This window comes from Melanotaenia boesemani, chromosome 15, assembly GCF_017639745.1.
Source record: "Melanotaenia boesemani isolate fMelBoe1 chromosome 15, fMelBoe1.pri, whole genome shotgun sequence".
NCBI lineage: Eukaryota > Metazoa > Chordata > Actinopteri > Atheriniformes > Melanotaeniidae > Melanotaenia > Melanotaenia boesemani.
Window position 1 is genome coordinate 19,568,965 of NC_055696.1, and position 22,907 is coordinate 19,591,871.

The 22,907-nt window shown below is 40.3% G+C and overlaps 1 protein-coding gene across 2 annotated transcripts in view; it reads left to right on the plus strand.

The window, feature by feature from the left end:
• LOC121654936 (hexokinase-2-like) overlaps positions 1-15,818 on the plus strand; it is a 51,382-nt gene extending 35,564 nt beyond the window's left edge. Inside the window, exons 13-21 of one of the 2 annotated variants that reach the window (XM_042009311.1) lie at positions 6,394-6,550; positions 6,807-6,946; positions 8,205-8,324; positions 8,426-8,521; positions 8,609-8,708; positions 12,347-12,530; positions 12,853-13,008; positions 13,088-13,321; positions 14,977-15,818. In XM_042009311.1, coding sequence (XP_041865245.1) covers positions 6,394-6,550; positions 6,807-6,946; positions 8,205-8,324; positions 8,426-8,521; positions 8,609-8,708; positions 12,347-12,530; positions 12,853-13,008; positions 13,088-13,321; positions 14,977-15,109 — 1,320 coding nt within the window. In that variant the 3' untranslated portion in view covers positions 15,110-15,818. Of the gene's footprint in view, positions 1-6,387; positions 6,551-6,806; positions 6,947-8,204; positions 8,325-8,425; positions 8,522-8,608; positions 8,709-12,346; positions 12,531-12,852; positions 13,009-13,087; positions 13,322-14,976 lie in introns of both variants that reach the window. The other variant, XM_042009310.1, reaches the window with a different exon arrangement.
• Positions 15,819-22,907: the final 7,089 nt, after the last annotated feature.

Sequence of the window (22,907 nt, forward strand, 5' to 3'; positions counted from 1 at the left end):
GTCATTCTCTACTATGTTAACTGGTCGACAATTTTTAGCTATCCAGGTAACCAATGAAGTGGTTATTTTTTAACTCACGGGTTTTGTTATGCGGCCTCAAGTACCACACTCAAGCAGTGTTGTTTGGCGAGGTCCCGTAGAATTACAATCACTTGGATGCTTTGCTTTTAGGTGATAAGTTAGAGATGAACTACTTCTATGGTAACTAAATTCGGCTTTGCAAAGTCTGCAGATTACTCTCGTTTTATCTAAAGTGCCATCTGGCAACTTCTTGAAGTGGAAGTTTCCGTCCAAAAGTCCTTTGTCGTCATCTTTACCCATATTTTAACAACTGTCTAAAGCGCAGTTTGGAGGATGCTAGCACAGAAAGTGAAAAAAAAAGCTTCTTCTTCTTCTTCTTTTTCTTTTTCTTTTTCTTTTTCTTCTTCTTCTTCGTCTTCTTCTTCTTCTTCTTCTTCTACTGTGAAAAAACTCCCTTAGCACCACAGAAAGAAAACAAAACTGCGTTAATGTCGTTATTAATGTTTTAATGCGTTAAATTTTTATATTAATCTCCAAAATAAACGCGTTAAATTTGACAGCACTAATTGTGTCATGATATGCCAGAAAAATCTGGAATCATAAGTGTTTAGATCTGTGGCCTTCTTCTGTATTTAAACTAGAAGAGTTAAAGATAAATGGTCTCAAAACTGTGAAAATTTCCAACATCATTTTTATACTAATCCATATGGCAGATATTGAGATTTCAAAGTTTATTATTCAAATTTTGACTTGCTGTTGGTCCTAAGGAAATAAAAGAAAAATGAATGATTCAGTAAATAAACTGATATAACCCTTAAAGCCCATCTGTCTTCATAAGGAGTGAAAGATGGCAAATATGATAACCTACTGTACAATAAATAAATAAATAAATAAAATAAAATAAAATAGGGCTTTGATTGGTTGGTTGATGGGATTGATTTTCAACCGCTGCTCAAAGTTTGGACTCTAATGTTCACAAAACAGGAGCCAAAATTTATTTCAGTGCAAACATTAATGTTTAGAAATGATTTAGTAGCTGAAGGTGATCATTGACATCTGTGTGCAGGAATCATTGTTAGCATGGCATTATCCTCCATCAGATAAGGAAAAAGAGACAGGCGAAGGTAGAAATGTCATATTTCTCCTCTGTTTTATAGCAGTTTACTTAGACAGAGTAACAGACAGTAGTTTTGGTCTCTAGTTGGCCCTAGAAGAACTTCAGGTTTGTCTGTTTAGGATTTCTTTCCTGAAGAAATGGTCTGGGCATAGAGGGTTAACATAATATTTAGACATTAATTAAAAATTCTAAATATTTAGTGAATTATTATTTTAGGTAATCTGCATTTATCCTTGTTACTGTCTTTTATAATTTGCTATTCCATTTTTGCTATCAATTTTAATTATTAATGTTATCATTTCCCCCTTATTTTAGGGATTTTTGCACAATTTATTAACCTGATTTTATTTTATTTTATTTTATTTTACTTTATTTTATTTATGCTTTCATGCTCATTGTGAGGTGGCTGTCAAGACATGTTGTCTTCCTCTTTTGGTTGAATTATAATAAATTGATAATAATATGAATGAATAATGGATAACCATAACAACAAACAAAACAAATAAATAAGAAACATAACAGGGAAATGAAAATGTGGAATAATTTTCCATATTTTGAGCAGATATGAAAAGAGCTCTGATTTCTATAATATTTTTGTGCACTTGTACAGTAACTTCACCTCCACCTCTTATTTATCAGGTTATCCCATACTGAGGCTGAAAACTCCTGTCTAACTGTAAGCTGACGCTCTGATAATGTAACTATGTGCAGAAGAGTTTATCTTTATCTGTGGGATTTTATCTGTCACACAGTAAATCATCTCTTTGCGTGTCTTAATAACCTGAAGAAACAGTCACGATGGAGAAATGAAGCGAGCCGAGGCTTGCTTCCTCTGGTTTAAAGCAGAAGTGAACATGCAGAGACACGAGACAGAGCCAATCGAACACAGCTGAGAGTAGCGAGAAGAAGTGAGACGCGAGCAAACCCGCCTTTAGAAAATTACTATAAACTGTTAGAAAAACATAGGAGGGGTGTGTGTTCCTGCCAAGATCTGATCCCTATCCTAGAACAAGCTTAACTCAAGCTGAGGAAACTACATGCAGCTCCTGGCTTCAGGCTGTTTAGATGGATAAATATGAGCTATGTAGTCACAGCTGGGAGGATTGTCAGAATCTACACATAGATTACACAATCCAGTTCAAAAGCCCAATCTTTGTTGATCTCTCGGTTTTGGTCAGTTTCTTTATTTAACCAATACTTTGATTCCTCAAAATTTATATCTGTTATCATCGGATTTCTGCTTTATTCCACCAGATTTATAATCCTGTTATAAGACAAACTGCTGTTGAAACTAATCTGAGGAATTTCCATGGCTCAGTGGGTAGAATGGCCGTCTTGTAGTCTGAGGGTTGCCAGTTTGATCCTTGGCCTGTCGAGTTCATGTCGAGGTGTCGAGCAAGACACCGAACCCCTAATTGCTCCTGATGGGTCGTGGTTAAGTGGCTTGCATTGCAGCTTCTGCCATTAGTGTGTGAATATGTGTGTGTGAATGGGTGAATGTGATGTATAATGTAAAACGCTTTGGGTACCATTCCAGGTACAGTAAAGTGCTATAGAAATACTGACCATTTACCATTTACAGTAAAAAATGAACAACTAAACAGTGTTAAATAGCTACCATGACACAGCATCCATGATGAAAGCTGGATGTATTTCTCTCAGCTGTCAGGCTCAGTTAATGAATAAATAACTAGTTAAGGCTGATCTGATGGTTCATAACAAAATAATAATAAAATGTAAGAAGAAATTAAAATCACTGCAAAAGAATCAAGGTTTTAACAGTTTGGGCTTCATTCCTCTCTTTTGAACTTGAAGCGACAACAAGAAGTCATGATCAAATATTAAAAAAAAAAAGATGAACATAGACACAAAGACAATTATTTTTCTAGTTTTTTATATTAATATACCATGTTTATTGAGAGATGGTTTAAAAGTTAAAGAACATTTAACCTTAAAGAAACGCTATGTAACTTTCCGACCTTAATATATGTTTCTGACTCATTTTGATGGCACGGTGACATTTATTTTGGAAATTTCTGGAGGCATAGTTGCCCAGCAACGTCCCAAGGTTGAGTAACTACAATTCACAACGTTTTTTTTTTCCAGGACGCTGCATTACTTTACAGCAGCATTTTGCTTTACGGCACCATATCACACGCCAGCAACTGGGTATCAACACACTGGCCGTTATGAATAGAGAAAAGGGACAGAGCAAGAGAAAAAAACCAAACAAATATTTTACTGGCTGGAAACACCTCAGACAAGAGACATTACATTTTACGAAGTCCTAACTGTTTTGGAATTAGAGTTGTATGTCCCAGTCTACAGGTGTGGAGTTCCTCAAGGCTCCGTTCTGGGACCTAGTTTGTTTTTATTTTATGTTCTTTCTATACATCAGATAAATCAGTTGCTCAGGGATGTTTCTTGCTGTGTACTGCTGATTTAAACCCTCTGCGGTACATGAATTGTCTTCTTTAATTAACCTCCTGAAAAGCAGTAAGCAGTGGCTACCTTCAGCTAAATTTAGACACTTTAATAATTGCATCAGACAGCGCCATCTTTGAGGTTAAACAGTAGCTGGGCGATTTAGAATTCTCACAGAAGTGCTGCCTCAGAAATGTAGGTGTAGGTGTGAGGTTGAGACCAACTGCTCCCAATTCCTCACCTTAGAATATCCCGTCCAAAGGGATATATGGCCCTTTTTCTTTTAGGGATCATGGAATAATGGTGATCTAAGCATCCAAATAGCCTTAAAATCCCAGCTGAAATTTGAATTGGGTCTAAATGGTTTAAAAAGATCTTTAAATTGGTTAAAAAGAGGCGTCTTTTTACTGTAACTTCACACACTGTTTTTAATGAATATTCATCAATCATCTGCTCATCGGTCAGCTGATTGTGACATGGTCTCACTCCTACATGCGACACAGTGAGGAAATTAAATCTTACTATTTTTGGAATTGTCTTCTGATACAACTTTTAAACTGATTTGTTTCACTGGGAAGTGTGGTTTGTGTTTTCTGCTCATTTGGGGGGTGAGAGTGTGTTTTAAAGCTGAGGCGAGACGTTTTAACCCCCCACCCCCCAAGTTTTTCATATCAACCATGTAGTTGGATTAGTTGACATGTAAGTTTCTGATCCAGATCTGGGGTATGTGATCTACATTTACAGGATGAGGACCTAGTGTAAACTGTCCTGGTTTATTTAGCTCAGAATTGGTTTACATCTTTTATTTGGCACATTTGAGGCCCAGATCTGGAAGAACAGACTGGACCATCCACGTGGTGTTGGGGTCAGTTCTGGGCTACATTAGTTGTTCTATTCTGAATCAGGTTCAAAAATCAGGTGGGGTGAGTTTTAGCTCTGCTTTTTGGTTTTCATTTTTGTAGTCTGTTCTTTGGCTTTTAGTTTCAGTTGTCAGAGTTTTAAGAGCTGTCTTGTTCACAGATTTATTTAATCAAGGTTATCTCCTGGTGTATTTGTTTCAGTTTTTTTCCTGCTCACCTTTTTCTCTTTGTTCAGTAACACCTGCTCCTCGTTTTTAATTCCTCCATCAGTCTATCTTCTGCCCTGTTTCTTTTGTTTGTATTCTTTGTCAGTTTTTCATATTTAACCAGTATTTGCAGCACTTTTTGTTGGTTTTAAAATAAAGTCGTAATTCCTACATCCACCTGATAGTCCTTCATTTGAGTCCATCCTCCTTTTCTTTCACCAAGTATTAAGACAGTGATATCAGCACAAGAGGCAGATTGATCATCAGTTGAAATGTTAAAGTATCCTGTCAAATGAATTTAATGTTGCGTATAAGCTGCCATCATGGCTCTTTTCTTTTAAAAGAGGAGTGTATTAACTGCTGCTGTGCTCAGAGGTCTGTTTCAAGTCACTGATTCTTCTTTATTGTTGACCTTCTGTTGTTTTCTGTCACAGTCGAGCAGAAGTGATTATAAAAAAATACAGGATGTAAACAAAGATAAATGTGGTGAGTGAAAAGGAAAATATTTTCTTCTGGAATGTGGAGATGGCATTTCCATGTATTTAGTGTTAAGGCACTAAAACCACCCCTCTCTGTCTGAACATGAAAAACGTAAAATACACCTGAACTGGTCCACCTGAACTTAGATGCAGTTTGCTGCAGACCTGCAGACTTTCTGAAGCTCTGCAGTATTTCTCCAGTTTTGGGGAAAAGATTAGAAACATATTACGATATTGAACAACTAAATAAGGATTTAGTGAAACCATACGTGGATACTTTGGAACACACTGAATGTGAAGGTGAAACAACATCCAAAAATCAGTGTTTAAACACAAACATTAACAAATGATTTCTACTACATACGAGGAAGAGGGGCCTTAACACCCACGTGGGGTACACTTGATATGGATTATATTGTGCATGTATGTACATATTATCACTATAAACTGTGTACAGTGGCATCATTTCCTCTAATAAGTGTGATAAAGTGTATCTGTACTGATAAATATGTAACAACTCACTGTGATTTATAGGACAATGAAAATTTATAGTAATATTAGATTGAATTAAAAAAACATAATTTGTCCCTGTTTGATACAATAACTACAATACGTTTTTTTAATGTAGCATATATATATATATATATATATATATATATATATATATATATAAATATTACTTAATTTATTTAGGATTTAAGATTATTTTACCTACTCATTAATGAACATCCAGTTAGCGTTTTTCTCTTTGTTTTGTGATCATTTTAATTCTCTTTGCCCACTTTTGTTATTTTTTCTGATTCATTGTTTTAACCACTTGTTTAAAGTAAAGATATTATTCAAATGTGGGTAAAAACTTTCCACATGTAATCATGTGAAACATTTCAGTTCTTAGGTTTTCCACAGGATTTCAGTCAGGTTGAGTTCTGGACCATGGCACACTTTCTTTTCTTTTCAGCCATTCTATTGTAGATTTATTGTTGCATTTTGCATCATTGACCTGTTGCATGAGCTGATTTTGATTTCACATTTTAATCTAGAGTCGTTTTCACTCAAACACCAAATATTTTCAGGAGAAAGTGGTTCACACAACCCAAATATTGAAGAACTAAAAGAACTACTTTCAATATGAAGAAAAACGCTGCAGAAAATCTGCTCTGGAGAGGTGAAGAATGCTGCCATCTTGTGGCCAAATAGTGTAACTGGAGCATGATGATGCAGAGTCGTCCATTCATGTCTGAATCTGTTTAGTTTAACATGCTGTTTCTCACCATCTTCAGGTGCAGAAGTACCTGGAGAATTTCCAGCTCTCTCTGGAGAAGCTGCAGATTATTTCTGCTCGGCTGAGGAAAGATATGATCCGGGGTCTGGGGAAACACACACATCACAGTGCATCTGTCAAGATGCTGCCCACATTTGTCAGGGCGACACCTGATGGGACAGGTAAGAGTTTAAAAGGTCAGAATTTTATTTCAGGAGTTGATTAGAACAAGATTACATGCACTTTTGTTAAACAGACCATGATATTTTCAAATTAGGTGCATAACTGCACCTTTCACCATTAAGACCCTGTTCCTTTAACCCCAAACTGCTCTGACTGGTCAGCTGGTGGATTTATAACTGCAAAAAAAGGCAAAGATCATAATATGTGCCTTTTAAAAGTCAGCTTTCTTCAGCTGCTTGTTGCTCGTCCTGCCAGAGAAAGGCGACTTTCTGGCGTTGGATCTGGGTGGAACGAACTTCCGAGTCCTTCATGTCCGTGTGGTGGAGGAGGAGCAGAAAGTCCTGAAGATGGACTATACCATTCCACAGAAAATCATGGTGGGACCCGGAGAACAGGTGACATGCTATAGAAGTTTACATGCAAACGGATGAATAAATGTATATTTAGTTTTTCCAGAAAATCATCAAAATATAAAAGTTTCATTTGAGTCAGGATCTGATTGTTTGGACTGCAGCCACAGATTTCCTGTAGTAACAGTCTCATGTCTGTGTGACTCTTGAATATGCAGACTTCATTTTTAGAAAAGCTGGGAGCTTTTCTAAGATGTAACAAAACGTAAAATTTGTAATTTCCTAATTTGTTTCTTCTTTGAACTTTAGTTTTTAAAAACTAGAAACAAATCCTGAATTTTTTGCAGCAACACACTTTGTTGAAAGGCAAATAAAGCCAGAAAAGTTTCTAGAATTTCCAGTAACATCATTCTAGAAGAGTCTCCAATCAGCAGATTTACTGGTGAGGGTGCCACAGTTGGGTATAAAAGGAACATCCACCAAATTATTAAGGCGGATTTATACTCGCACGACATCTGCGTCTGGTCAGTTATGGCAGAGCTGACACTGTTGAGTTAGCTCTTGCACTTGAGTGTAGGGGGTGTGCTTTGTTTTGGTGTCTCGTTGCAGTTTCTCCTCCTAATCCGGTGGTACCGGCCGGTAAACTCACCAGGTCGGAGTTTTTTCTGAGGTATTTTCTGTTTTAAAGCAACAATGGCGTCCAGTATGGTTCAGTGTCTTTATTAGCTTGTGGAAGAAAACGAAGAAATAATTCAATCAGCCTCTCATCAACTTGAGCCATTGGGTGTTGTTTTAAAAAATGCCGGTACCTACACAAATTCAGTGGGAAGACAGAGAAATCCGGAAACTCGTAATCCTATACTGACCAATCCCAAACTGACCAAAAGTAAGGGAGTACTGCGTAACCGTCTGCGTAGCAGGGGTGCTTGTCAGGTCTGGAAGAGGTGCGTGTCGAGTCTACACGGAGCTACATGGCACCTATGGCGGTGACGAAGGCACAGACACCACACGAGTATAAATCCGCCTTTAGTCTTTGCAAGTAAGGATGGGTTTTGGCTCACCACTTTGGTCCAAACTCCACAAACAAATATTTATTAATGACAGCTTGTGAAGAACTGCATCAGATTTCGAATTTATTATTTGTTTTACATGTATTTATAGGTCTTTATATATTTTTGTCAGTAAGGTAAAGGTTTAAACAAATTTAGAAATAACAGGTTTAATCTTTTATTGCTTCTCTAGAAACCTTCTGAACTTTTCAGAACGCTCTGGTCACTAAAGTGAGGTCTGTGTGTTTGTTCAGCTGTTTGACCACATAGCTGCCTGTCTGAGTAAATTCCTGGACTTAGAGAACCTGAAAGGACAAACTCTTCCCCTGGGCTTCACCTTCTCCTTCCCTTGCGAACAGAAAGAAATTGACAAGGTCTCAGACACAAACACACAGAAGTTTGAAAAGGAGCCATCAGGAACATTTTCTCCACAGCTGTCAAACTTTTTTATGATGTGTCTTGTTTATATGAGCAGAGCATCCTGATTCGCTGGACTAAAGGCTTCGACTGCTCCGGAGTGGAGGGACAAGATGTGGTGAGGTTACTGAAGGAGGCCATCCGCAGGAGAGGGGTCCGTCCAGAACTCTCACAAATCTGACTTTTCAATCATCCTTCTGAACATGTGTATGTAGGCAGGTTCTCATGATTTTCTTAGCAGGACTATGAAATCGGTACGGTTGCCATGGTGAATGACACAGTGGGTACGATGATGAGTTGCGGCTACAAGGACCAGAGCTGTGAGATCGGCATGATAATCGGTAAGCTGACAGCAGAGAAAAAAGACTAAATATTGTTTCTGCAGCATTTATCTCACCCAGAAACAAATAATACAAAACTGTGAATCACTGTCAGACGATCGGACACTAAACTGCCATAAAGAGACTAACATATCAGAAAGACACACTGCACACTGGACGCATTGGATTTTATTTTAATCTATTTTAGAGATAATTTATCTGGTGGTTTTTATTGAAAAGCCATGCTTTGAGTGTGAGTAAACATTTTATTGTTTGCTGTTGTAATGTTTTCTTAGTTTACAGACAGGTCCTCATAAGTTTGCATATTAGCAACAATAAATGCAGGATGTAGCGACTATCTGGTCCTTTTACTTTAGTCGCTATGGGTGCAGAAGATCCTGGTCATAACGCGCTTCATTGAACCAATGTCCAGACTGCAAAGCAAGTTTGGAGTGTGTTCCCATTTATTGAAGGAATAAGAAACATGGATAAATGATGATCTGAAGTCCAGGATGGCAGTCTATGGCAACATAATGGATGGATGGCCTCAAGGTTTTGACAGGTATGGAGATATAGTAAAACGGGGGTGGAAGAAGCAGTAAAAGAAATGATGCGAAGTGTTACACAGCAATGTAAGAAGCGTTCAGGAGCGGTAAAACCGTGCAACCTCCCGTTACCCAAGCACACCGTGCATTGTCACCTCCATACCTAAATGCACTTCCCCTCAACACTGCCACCAATGGTTGAGGGGAATATAGGTCGCCTGTGCCATTCCAAACATAAACAAACACCACCACCTGAATCAAACAAGGAATAAAAAATAATGGCTCCTACACAGGATTTATGACTTATGAACTCAAACAGATTTGAAATTTGCAGAAAGAGAGGCAAAATGGCTGAACAGAAACAAAAAATATCTAAAAAAACAGAACATTACTGTAAAGACACCTAAAATAGCCCAGAGTCATAAGATGGTAGCCATAATGAATGCATGAGATGAAAAAAAAGATGCAAAACAGTGAGACAAGACACAAAAAATGACCATAAATGGTTGCAAAATAGCCATAAAAAGAAAAGTACCAGAGAAAGACACAATATAGCCACAAACATGCACAAATTACCAGATGCACATATACATATCATGGTTGTAATTCCAACATCTACAACATAAGAATAAGAATAAGAATAAGAATAAGGAAACCTTTATTAGTCCCTCAGTGGGGAAATTGCACAGGTGAAGATACACACATGCAAATGTGTATGTGGTCTAACAGGATGATTATGTACAGTATATAAATACGGACATAAACATGTATATAAAGACAGTTTCCATGTGTTCATTGTAAAGTGTGACAATAGCAGGGAGGAAAGACCTGCGGTATCGCTCCTTCCCACAGCGAGGATGGATCAGTTTGTCCCTGAAGCTTCTTCCTTTCCATCTCTGTGATGCTGCTGCTCCAGCAGACCACACCGTGCAGGATGGCTGATGCCACCACAGAGTCATAGAAGGTCCTAAGGAGTCCCCCTTCACTCCAAAAGACCAAAGTCTTCCTGCTATGACTCTTCCTGTACATTATGTCCATGTTGTGAGTCCAGTCCAGTTTATTGTTTAGGTCAAAACCCAGGTTCTTACAGTATAAGAGCCCACTCTCTCAATGTCCCTTCCCTGGATGTTCACCAGTAAGGGGATAGCAGACCGGCATCTGTGAAAATCCACCACCATCTCCTTTATTTTTCCCACATTGATCAGGAGGTGGTTTTGCTGACACCAGTCCACAAAGTTCTGCATCAGTCCTCTGGACTCCACGTTGTGGTCCTCAGTGATCAGTCCGACAATCACATAGTCATCTGAGAACTTCTGCAGAACGCAGCTGTCCATGTTGCCTGCTCCTATTTATTATTATTATTATTATTATTATTATTATTATTATTATTATTATTATTATTATTATTATTATTATTGTTATTATTGGATCCCTTTTAAATTGAACTTTCCAGTGTTTTCCATTCAATTATTTCCTTTTAATTATTGGGATCCTCCACACCGGGGACTATGCCTGCTTGGTCTGCAGGTTTGCTGCTGTGGTGTTGGTGCCGTCCTGCACTGCATCATAAAGGTTGTGGTGTGGCACCCAGGAGCACCAGCTGGATGATGTTGAAGTCACTAGAGAAATCAAAAATCATGATTCTCACAGTGCTGCCAAGCCTCTCCAGGTGAGCCAGAGCATGGTGTAGCAGGAAAATAACCATGTCTTCCATTTTGATGCCAGGCCGGTATGCAAACTGCAGTGGATCCATGGAGGGTCCCATCGTGGAGCTGAGGTGTTCCAGGATCAGTCTCTCCAGTCTCTTGCAGGTTCAGGTCTTGAGGTCCTGACAGGTCCCCTCAGCCTGTGAGTGGGGCATTTTGAAGCCTGAAATAGTTTTCAGATGTCTCTACACACCACTGATGTTCTGCTGCTGCAGCTGCTCCTCCATCTTCCTCTTGTAACTGGCATTTCCCTCTCAGATCTTTCTTCTCAGCTCCTTCTGTACAGTCCTCAGCTCCTCCTTGTTCCCTGATCTGAAAGCTCTCTTCTCCTCCTTCAGGAGAGCTTTAATATCAGGGGTTATTAGCTAAATAGTGCACCGTCCTGGAGGGAACAGTGTTCTCAAAACAGAAGTTTATGTATTCTGTGATGCAGTCTATGATGGTATTAATGTCCTCCCCATGTGGGTCACAGAGCTCCGTCCACACAGTGGTGTTAAAGCAGTCCCTAAGAGCCTTCTCGGTCTCAGCTGTCCACCATCTCACTGTACGTAGGACCACAGCCTGTCTGTGAACAGGTTTATACACAGGCTGGAGATGTACAATATGGTAATCAGCTCTCCCTAGAGGAGGGAGGGGGGATGCAGAATATGCCTCCTTGGTGTTGGCATAAAACAAGTCCAGTATTTTATTCTCTCTGGTGGGACAGGTGATGTACTGTGTGTATATTGGCAAAACAGATGATGGAGAGGCATGATTGAAGTCCCCAGAGATCAGGAAAAAGGCCTGTAGGTGCTATCTGCAGCCTGCTGGTGACCGCAAGCAGGGTGTCAGAGGCTATGTCTGCATTAGAAGGGGGCTCCCGTGGCAGATAATATGGCCTCATGCTAACCGATAACAGTTCAATGTCTCTGCTGCACAGCTGCTGTTTTATGGTAAGAAGGCATAACATGGTAACAGTGCAGTGTCCCGGTTTACAGCATCTCACATTCACAAACACAGCTAGTCCCCCTCCTGTCCTCTTACTGCTGTTCTCCATTCTGTCCGCCCGGAAGTTGTCCAGTAAAAACCATAGAATCAGGAATAAGCAGAGTCAGCCAGGTCTCCATAAACAGAGGGATGCTACTTTCTCTGTACTCCCGCTGATGTCCTATGAGCACCGCCAGCTTGTCCATGTTGTTGGGAAGAGATCTTACGTTTCCCATGCTTCAGTTTCAGCAGTGACTTCTGAAACACAACAAAAAGACCCACAATAACCACAAACTCATGCAAAATGGCCACAAAGGGGCACAAAAAGGTCACAGAAAGTGTTTGAAAAGATTTAAAATTACCAAAGAAAAACAACAACAACAAAAAAACATTTTGTGCATTCATTCATTAATTTAATGTCCTTGATGCTCCTCCTCTGCAGGGACGGGAACCAATGCCTGCTACATGGAGGAGATGAAGAACGTGACGCGTGTGGAGGGTGAGGACGGGCGGATGTGTATAAACACGGAGTGGGGTGGCTTTGGAGACGATGGCTCCCTCAAAGACATCCTGACAGAGTTTGATGAGGTGGTGGACAAGACGTCCATCAACCCTGGTGTCCACACGTAAGTGATGACACAGTCAGGCAGAACGTGCTTTTTAGAGCCGCTTTGATTAATTTAATATCGCAAACGGATCATTTTTAATATTAAAGCCAACTTCTTCATTTATCAGTTTGAGAGCTGCTGCTAACTGAGTCTTGGATTGATTGTTAAGATGTAAATTAAAAAGCAGTGCAGGAATTATCCAACCTGGGTATCTTAAATTTTATCATAGAGATTATCTATACTTAAAAATGTGTGGAAGGACTCTTGTTTCAAAGCTAAAATCAGCAGCAGGTCTGTACCATATTTATGTTTAGTCCCAATTATCTGTGACATCTTGTAGATTTGAGAAGATGATCAGCGGCATGTATTTGGGGGAAATCGTTCGGCTGGTGCTGGTGAGACTGACTGAGGACAAGCTGCTGTTTAAAGGAAAAGCATCGGCGGCGTTGCTAACTCAAGGAACATTTGAGACAAAGTTCATCTCTGAGATCGAGGAGTGAGTGACCCTGTCTTTTGTTTAATAGTGTCTGTGTGCTTTTTAATAACTCATCCTTGATTTTCTGTGTGTGTCTCAGGGAGGACACTGGTCTGGAAACTGCTAAGAAGATTCTCACTGAGTTGGATCTGGACTGGGATTCAGTTGATGCACGCGTGGTGCGTCTTGTCTGTGATACGGTCTCCTCACGGTCCGCCCGCCTCTGCGCTGCTGCCCTGGCAACCATTGCCAACCATATCCGTGTCAACCGTGGGCTGGACCATCTGGAGACCACAGTGGGGGTGGATGGGGCTGTATACAGAAAGCATCCCAAGTAAGAGTAAAAACACCAGGAAAATTAAAATAAATCTATATGGGTATAAGATTAAAATGTCAAGAAAAACACCAGTTTACTGTTTTAAAAAATGTTTGTGAGGAGGGTGACAGGGGAAATGGCTCATAATCACAATATAAATAGTGGACAAGGGAAGCAGTTATAATCTTTATAGGTCCCATAGTTTATATTTTTTTCAACAATTTCATATGAGTGTCAGAAATTCAACAAGACTGATTTCAAAGTTTATAACTCCAAATTCAGCCTTGGTCCTTAATTTCAGCCATTCGAAAAGTAGCTTTAGTGAGCTCTATGGAGAACGATCCGTTTCTGTGTCTGAACCTTTAAATGAGTGGTGCCTGTCCATGTCTCTCTCTAGGAGAGGGTCTGGCTTTTGCTGGCGCCCACTCGGGGATTTTTGAGGGCAGGCTAGCTAGCTGGGGGGGGCGGGTCAGTGGCAACATCCACTAACCAAGGAAGTGGTTTTTCCTATTGTGATTTCACAAAGGGAGCGATCTCAGACTCGCCTGTTTGAGCACACATTCACTAAAAAGTTGGGCAAGCAAGTGAGAGAGGAGACAGAATTTTCTCATTTTTGGGCCTCATACACAGGCTATGAGGACACATATGACTGTTAGAAAACCTTTAGAAAGTGAATTTTGCATAATATGGGACCTTTAAAAATACTCTCCAGTGTTTGATATTCAGTCCTGGTACAACACATTTCCACACTTCAATGACCATAAAAACTACTTAAAAATAAAAAGGTTATTGTGTGCTTAACTCTTAGCACAGGGATGCTAGTAGTTAGTCTTGGTATGCTACTGATTATCCTTGCAAGGCTAGCTACTAACATCTATGGACTAACCACTAGCTAGATTATAGAGATTATTATGGGAATGCTAAAGGCTAGTTGGGGAAGCTAGTGGCTGCCTTTGAGATGCTAGTACATATAAACTAGCAGTATCAGATCGGAGGCAGCAGGATGATGTCATCCCAGGTGCGAGGGTTTTCTGTCAAAGTTCAGCTATGGGTCAAGAAGTCAAAAAGTTTTACAGCCTCTAGGCCTGCATGACCATGATTTAAAATTTTGCATTGGGCTTGATGCAGCGCAGCTTAGCATCACACACACAAAGGAGTGGATGACACAATGTGTGCCAGCTCTGTAAGAGAATGATTCAAAGATGGTCATCAGTGATAAAAAGAGGGCTCTACATCTTGGGTTTTTTTTTTTTCCAGGAAGAGCTAAAAGAGAGAGTTCTTTGTCTTGGTGTCTTTTATCACACAGGGCTTCTTCAGGGAGAAGGTTTTGTTCCAGTTTAGAGATTTTCATCACTACATATACCCAGTACAGCTCAGTATAATTATTCACAAACACAATAGGATAAAAAAAAAGATTGCCATGCAAAATTAGGGCTTTTCTGCTCAGGGTGTTGCAAAATACTACACTAAAGGGAAGAGAAGTGAACTAACATCATCTACTGACCAGACATTGGCTAAAAACCAGGAATTATCATGTACTCCTAATTCGGATATTTACAGAGCATAATGTGTTGTCTTTAGTTTGAAATGTGTCACTTCTGTAAGATGGGGCTGCTGCCTCGTTGGACCTGTCATCATCACCTTCCTCTTATGTTTTCTCTTCCTCCTTCCAGTTTCAGTGATGAGCTACAGGCCATGACGCGCCTCCTTGCCCCAAAGTGTGACGTCACCTTCATTTTGTCGGAAGATGTCAGCGGGAAAGGCGCAGCCATGATGGCTGCTGTAGCACAGAGGCTAGCGCTGTAAGAGGACAGTGATGGTGAGGATGAGGAAAAAGATGAAGATCAGGATTAATAAGAGACAACACACAACAGATTTTTAACAGAAGTCTGGAAGTTTACATAAAGGTGTTCATATTGAAAAAGATCTGAATGTTTTAATACAAGTTTTGACTTGATTTTTTTTAATTTTTTATAAAAGAATATGTTTTGCACCCAATTTAGAATAATACACATTGGTGCGTAAGCAGGAGCTTAATTCAACTTTATTATATGTTGCTGTGCAGCTTGTGAGTTTCTCCCAGGACTCAATAAAACCGTACTGGAACCTACAGTGGAAAAATAAATCATTATTTATTGTTGATTCTGTTTATCATGTTGTAAAAGGTCTGCTCTCCACAACTACACCTGACAATAAGCTAAACATCTTGCAGCCAGTTGAACTGCAGCAGTGTGGGGCCCTTTAGATTTATTTTAAATCTAAGGGCTCCACAATCTATGCAACATCTGTAAACATCTGTAAACCTTTCTGAGAATGCACAGCACCGTGATTTTGTCTACTGTCACTGTGTTGGCTGTTGTTTGAAACTGAGGTCTGAACTCGGAGGAAAACTCTGAACTCTGCTCTGCCCTCTGAGGGATTTACTGTATGAAGGCAGTGGCGTTTGACACAAACTCGCCTATTTACATGCATAAAGGGAGAATAAATGGGCTTTTGTCTGTTTCTGATCCTTGAAGGGTTTCGGCTGCAATTGCATGATTACATCTGTCATAACACACAATTCATTACATATATTTTGCACAAACTTACACACACATACACTCACTAACCCACTTGTCTAGTATACAATTAGCCAGCTTAGCCAGAGTAGCCTGCAGTCATAGCAGCTGTGCAGCTCAAATGGAACCAGTTCTTCTGGTTTTTATTTTCCTTCTCAACAAAATCAATAATATGACACAAAAACAATGATTTAATATCTGAAGACCCTAGCTTTATAAAACATACTGTTTCCTTTTAGATAATCTGGTAATGACTGATCAAATATTGCTGGATTTATTCTTAATCAGTCTGGTTCAGATCAGCTCTGCAGGATGGGTTCTTGTCATGGAGGGTTTATTTTAGGATTCGCTCTGTAAATCAGAGCTCAGACTGACATCTGGGATCTTTGCTGGTCATGTCATTGAGTTGATCTGTGTTCCCTGAAGAAAAGTCTAGAATGCTCTTTGTTCTGCATCATCATTCTGAGAAATGAGCTCATCTTTTATCAAACCTCCTTTTGATTGATGAAATGAGAAAATGACCTTAATGTCAGTGTCCAGCTGAACATTTCCTGCAGAGGTGATACATGCCATCCCTGGTCCTCCACCTGATATAAATCCCAGATCATCATTGATCCACTTTTCCTCATACTCATCTTTCTGTTTCATTGGACCACAACCAAACCAAAGTTGCATCATCATCATCTCATTGAACAATTGATTTATGGTTCATCTCTGAAAATCTGTTTCATCCAATCATCCACAATCCATGACTGCTTACCTTCAGCTTTACAGCAACCTGGGGCCTCATGCATAAAGTACAAAAACCAGTGTACACAAATTAAAGTCAGCTTTTGGGATTTATAAAAACCAAACTTGGTGGGAGAATGTTCCTACCTCCACGTAAACTCTGACCATGGCATACGCACAAAATCTGGGAAAATGGGAAACTTTGACACCAACGGTACAGAATAAAATCAAGGAAATGATGAGGTGGAGAGTCTGCTGCCAACATGTACCAGTCAGTAAAAGAAAATGTGAGAAGTAAGCTGTGGTCATTTATTCTGAGATCCAGCAGAGTGGGACAGACTGGAGCGTCTAGAAGTGATGCAACACTTATGAAACACACAAGAGGTGGATTTAATCTTTTTAATTAATTTATTTATTCATTCATTCATTCATACACAATGCTTTTTATTGTTGTCCCAATTTCAAGTGACACAGACAGTAGAGACGATCTCTATTTCGGCAACTCCTTGCCGCCTGGTTAATAGCAGTGATGGTGTCCCTCTGCACCTGCAGGACTTCCTCTGAGGACATGGCTGTTGCAGTGCTGTGTGGAGTCTCTAGCCTCACCCTCTCCAACCACAGCTGCAGCACCGCCCACCCAGTTGGAACACCCAGGAAATATAAAGAAAAATTATTTAACACTAAATAAACTGTTACCAATCTCAGCTGTATCTGTACATATTTATTTTATACATTAAAACAAAAGACTACATTACCATCATTTAGCAGACGCTCTTCTCCAAAACGATGTACTGTGGGCTGTAGAATCTTGCCTAAGGCTCAAACCGGAGGGTGTTACTGTTTACCCCTGCGGGATTCGAACTTCGATCTCCCACATGGGAGATGGATGCCCTGCCAACTGAGATATCCAGCCGCAAGTTCTGATGCCTCTGGTGTGTTTTGCCTTCTGACACTGCAATGACAGCATCTGCCACCTGCTGCCACCATTCTGCCTTTCTAACACAAGACTGACCATGCCGTCTGCAACAAATAAAACCTTTTCTAGTTTTTCAACGTGGTCCATCAGGATCTCAGTCTCACGTTCCGAAAAAAATCCGCTTCTTCCCTTTTTTTCCCTCCAGAGCCATCATGGAAATGATGTGATGTATATTTATTATAGGTGTTCAGCTGACCGTTTATAGCCACCATGTGGGCGGGGCAAGGCGCTCCCTCACTTGCACCCACTTTAGAGTGGATTCTGATTTATAAAGAGAAACAGGTGTAGGATGTGGGTGCGCACGCTTTTATAAATCTGAAAGATTTTGTGCGCCGCATTTCCTGCTTTCCCTGCGGATGCTGCCTGTAGTTTGCTTTGCTATGCACAGTTTTATAAATGAGGTCCCTGAGCTTGTTTTGCCCCAGAGTATCAATACTCTGGGGTTGATACTTTGATATCTTCCAGTCAAAATATCGGATTTGATACAATTCACTGGGCTAATATAAAGATGCTACTTATTTTCAATTCTGAGAGTTTTAGGCAATAAAATGATTTGTGAAACCCAGCCATGGTATATTCCTTCTGTCTTGCATGTCACATGATCATAGTAGCCAATCAGATGTCACGATAATGACTATTTTGCTAATGATGTTGTGATGTAATAATTTCTTTATTTTATTATATGTTGTATTTAATTATATTTGACTTAAAACCTTTAAATAATCTTATATTCATGTGCAGTCTAATTATTTAACCTTTTAAAAAGATTTATTTTTTCATTTTATCTTTATTTAATTTACTCATTAACATATTGTTTTAAAATTTTATTTGCATTTTTTAAAGTATTTTTTTCATTAATTTTTAGACATATTTCAAATAGCCTTTGCAATAAAGATATTAATAGACTTAGACTTAACTTTACTGTCATTATACAAGAGCAGTACACAAGTACAAGAAATGTCTCCCAGTACAACCTGTAAGATAATTATTGCAGACTGTTCAATCGTATGATTTTCCTTTACGGGAGGAAAAAGTATCAGAATTGATATTGATGAAAAAGTACCATAAACCAATGGTTTTGTATTGACAGGACAAATTTTAACATTGCTAATCCTTAGCTGTTCGTGATGGCTTCTGTTCAGTTCAGAAACACCAAGTGCTGTTTCTGTCACTTTGTTTTCCATTTCTTTTGTTGGACATTTTTTTATTTCAATCATGTTGCTTTGAGGTTTCTGTCTTCATACTTTGACATCTTCCTCAGCCGACCTGTTTCCTTTTTACAATCTTCCCATTTTGTTTGCTTTTTACTCTAAAGGTCACTGGGAACAACCAGCTTCTCTTTGCATATGTATATCAAAAGAGTCTCCATGGTTTCCACTGACAATCAATGATTCTCGGAGACACGTGGCTGCAAACCTTCCTGACCAGAAAAATTAAATGAACGTTCAAAGATGGAGAACCCACTAAATATTTTATACTCTGTAGTAGATCATATTGGCACTAAAGCTGAAGGCTGCCCACCTCACAGCTCATACCTTTAGACCAGCTCAATCCAGCTGGAGCATAGGAGAGAAAGGAAAGCAAGTATTTAAATTTAAATGTTAACTCACCAGTAAATGCAAAACACCATTGTAAAGAAAAACTTAAAGATCATAGCTGTAAAGATGTGCCACTAATACCTTTCTTAAAGGCACAAAGGATGGTGGAAGATGACAAATAACAAACTCTAAAATAAACACATCATTGTTGTGGTGTTGATGGTACACTGTTGAATCATACAGCTGGTAAAAAGAAAACCACGCGTGAGATTGATACTGGTGTGGCCAACAAGCTGCGGGGAGGGGCCTGTAAATGATAGCTTTGGTACCATTTCAGCAAAAGGTGTTAAAGTAATCCAGTCCAACTACAATATGGAAATAGGCATGAAAGCTTAATCCGGTGATTCATATCCACACCCACGATTTTCATTGTTGTTATTGTATTAAACACAAAAATAACTACACAGATCAGCACAATGTAAAAGTATTATGTGATGATGTCCCATAAAACCATTTAAATCACATTATACAGAAGAATCCTGTTTTGGAGTTAAAAGCAGTAAGGCAATTTTAATGTTTGTCCACTGATCATGTTACAAATGTATTTTCTGTATGTCTCCAATAATTTTTAACATTATATTAAGTAAAAACACAGAATTCCCGCAGTTCCGCATAAAATACAGGGCATAGAATAGAATAGAATAGAATGCCTTTTATTGTCATTATACACATATACAATGAGATTAAGCCATCCCCAATGTCAGTGCAAAGAGAGCAGTATAGAAGATAAATAAATAAATAAAAGATCTAAGGTATAAAATATTTACAGAAATAAACAGATGTGCACACTCGAGTTATTTGCAGATATAAGTATGATGTATATACCTGTATACTATACATGTGTATAGTGTTCGAGCTGAAAATATATAAATTACACTGAAACCTATTCAAGTCAGAAAATATACTGCACATTCAAAGTATTGTTGCACGTATCATGATATGTTGTACATGTCACATGACAGAATGTATTGCACATCTGTTGTTAGTGTCCAGAGTATTTCACATTTGAAGTCCTACAGGAGTTTAGGGCAGTTATTGCTTTTGGAAAGAAACTGTTTTTGAGTCTGTTTGTTTTAGTCCTGATGCACCTGTAGCGCCTCCCAGAGGGCAGCAGGGCAAACAGATCAGAGCCAGGGTGGGAGCTGTCATTTATGATGTTTCTGGCTCTGCTGAGGCAGCGGGAGGTGTAAATGTCCATCAGGGAGGGGAGAGGGCAGCCAATGATCTTCTGTGCTGTCTTTACAACTCTCTGTAGCCTTTCCCTGTCTGCTACAGTGCAGCTGCCGTACCATACTGTGATGCAGTATGTCAGCAGGCTCTCGATGGATGAGCGGTAGAAGGTCAGCAGCAGGTTGGAGTTTAGTTTGTGCTTCCTGAGGACTCTCAGGAAGTGTAGCCGCTGCTGAGCCTTCTTAGTGATTGACGTGATATTCTCTGACCAGGAGATGTCTGCCGAGATGATGACGCCAAGAAACCTGATGGTGTGTACCCTCTCCACACACTCGCCGTTTATGTAGAGGGGGGCTGGGTCTGTGCTGAACCTCCTGAAGTCGATGATAATCTCCCTGGTTTTCTTGGTGTTGAGAGTGAGGTTGTTCTCAGAACACCAAGCAGCCAGCTTCAGGATCTCCTCCCTGTAGGCAGCCTCATCACCCCCGGAGATGAGGCTGCCTACAGGGCCTCCAACCACTGTAGTGTTGTCAGCGAACTTGGCGATGAAGATGTCATTGTGGGCCGGCCTGCAGTTGTGGGTGTAGAGGCAGTACAGGAGGGGTCTCAGCACACAGCCCTGTGGGGAGCCGATGCTCAGCGTACGGGTGGAGGAGAGGTGGGGACCTAGTCTCACAGTCTGGGGTCGGTCTGTTAGAAAGTCCTTTATCCAGGCACATGTGAGAGGGGGGAGGCCAACAGTGTCCAGTTTTGTGCATAATCTGTCCGGGATTATTGTGCTGAACGCAGAACTGTAATCCACAAAGAGCTCTGCTGCTGCTCCAGGTGGCTCAGCGCAGAGTGAAGAGCTACAGCTATGGCATCCTCAGTGGATCTGTTCGCGCGGTATGCAAACTGCTGGGAGTCGAAGTCTGGGGGGAGATGTCTGTCAAAGCACTTCATGATTACCGGAGTGAAGGCCACCGGTCGGTAATCGTTCAGGCTGGTGATGGGAGACTTCTTCGGCACCGGGACTATTATGGAAGATTTGAGGCAGTGTGGGATGACTGCCTGATCCAGGGAGAGGTTGAAGATCCTGGTAAAGGTGGGGGCGAGCTGGTGGGCGCACGCTCTGAGCACTTTGCCCGGTACTCCGTCTGGGCCAGTAGTCTTCTTAGTGTTCACTGCCAGGAGCACCCGTCTGACATCGTGCTCCTGGATGGTGAGTGGGGTGGTGCGGGAGCCAGATGGGGGTGTGGGTGTGGGTGGGGGTGGGGGCATGGTTGGAGCAGATGCATGCTGCTGAGATTCGAACCGGGCAAAGTTGTTACAGTTTTTGTGGTGGGCCTGTTCCTACGTCTGAGGGGGATGTAGGCTGGGGGAAAGATGGTCTGACTGTCCGAGGTGGGGGGAGGGGTACGGCCCTGTATGCATGCTTGATGTTAGTGTAGACATGATCCAGGGTGTTCTCCCCCCTTGTAGCACACTTAACATGCTGGTAGAACTTCGGGAGTACAGTCTTTAAGTTGGCCTTATTAAAGTCCCCCACAACGAATATTTGAAAACAAAAATTTGACCTTAAGTGAATTATTCTGCTTTGTCTTGTTATTAAAATGAATTAAATCACCAGAATTTCAAGTTTTAAAAACATCAGAACAGAATTTAACTGGGGGTCAAAACTGAATTCATGTCTATACTTTGTTTAGAATGAATATGAAAGGTTAGGACACATGAAGGGAGAAAACTTATTGTCTCTTGCTGCTATAAAAGTTCTTTCTAGGCCAAGTATGTTCCTGTGTGTGTTTGTGTGTGAGTGAGGAATGCTGATGATATGAAACATTTCCAGTGGTCACTATGCTGCCAGTTGGATAGATATTTAGTTCTTATAATTGTAAATCAAACTCCAAAACAGTCAGTGTCTCACCAGCCATGAACCTCACCGGATGTCAGGGGTTAAAGCCTGGCATCAGTGTCCCAAAATGACTATAAACACAATTCTGAAAAAGTTGGGTCACTGTGTAAAATGTAAATTAAACAGAACACATTCATCCATTCTGAGGGGTATTGCACGAAACCAGAATAAAGAAATCCAGGATGATTAAGCAAGCCCAGCTTGGCCTATCCTGGCTTAATTGATTGCACGTTTGCTGAGCCAGGATGAGAAGGTGCGGCTAGGTTAAGCCAGGTGAAGATAGTTATGATAAGTGCGTGTGCACGGCATACTGAAGCAGACCTCGCGATCGCTCACAGAATCACCGATGGGGAAATGGATAAAAATCGCGCGTCCTACTTCACGGCCGCTGAACAGAAGCTCCTGACGGAGTTCTCTGACGAAGTTAAGGATATTATAAGGAAAAAAGGCAATACCAATGCCATAAGTAAAGAACGCGAGAGAGCCTGGCAGACAATAGCCGACCGGCTCAAAGCGTAAGTAGTCAAAAACTATACAATTAACAAACAGTGCTCCACTGGAACTGTCATAATTAGGCTACAATTAAAGGAGTTACTTTTCAAATCCACTAACTGTTGTATACTTTAAGAGTGACAAGCAGGTGCATGTTACTCAGGAAATGTAGAGTATGATTAGGTACAAA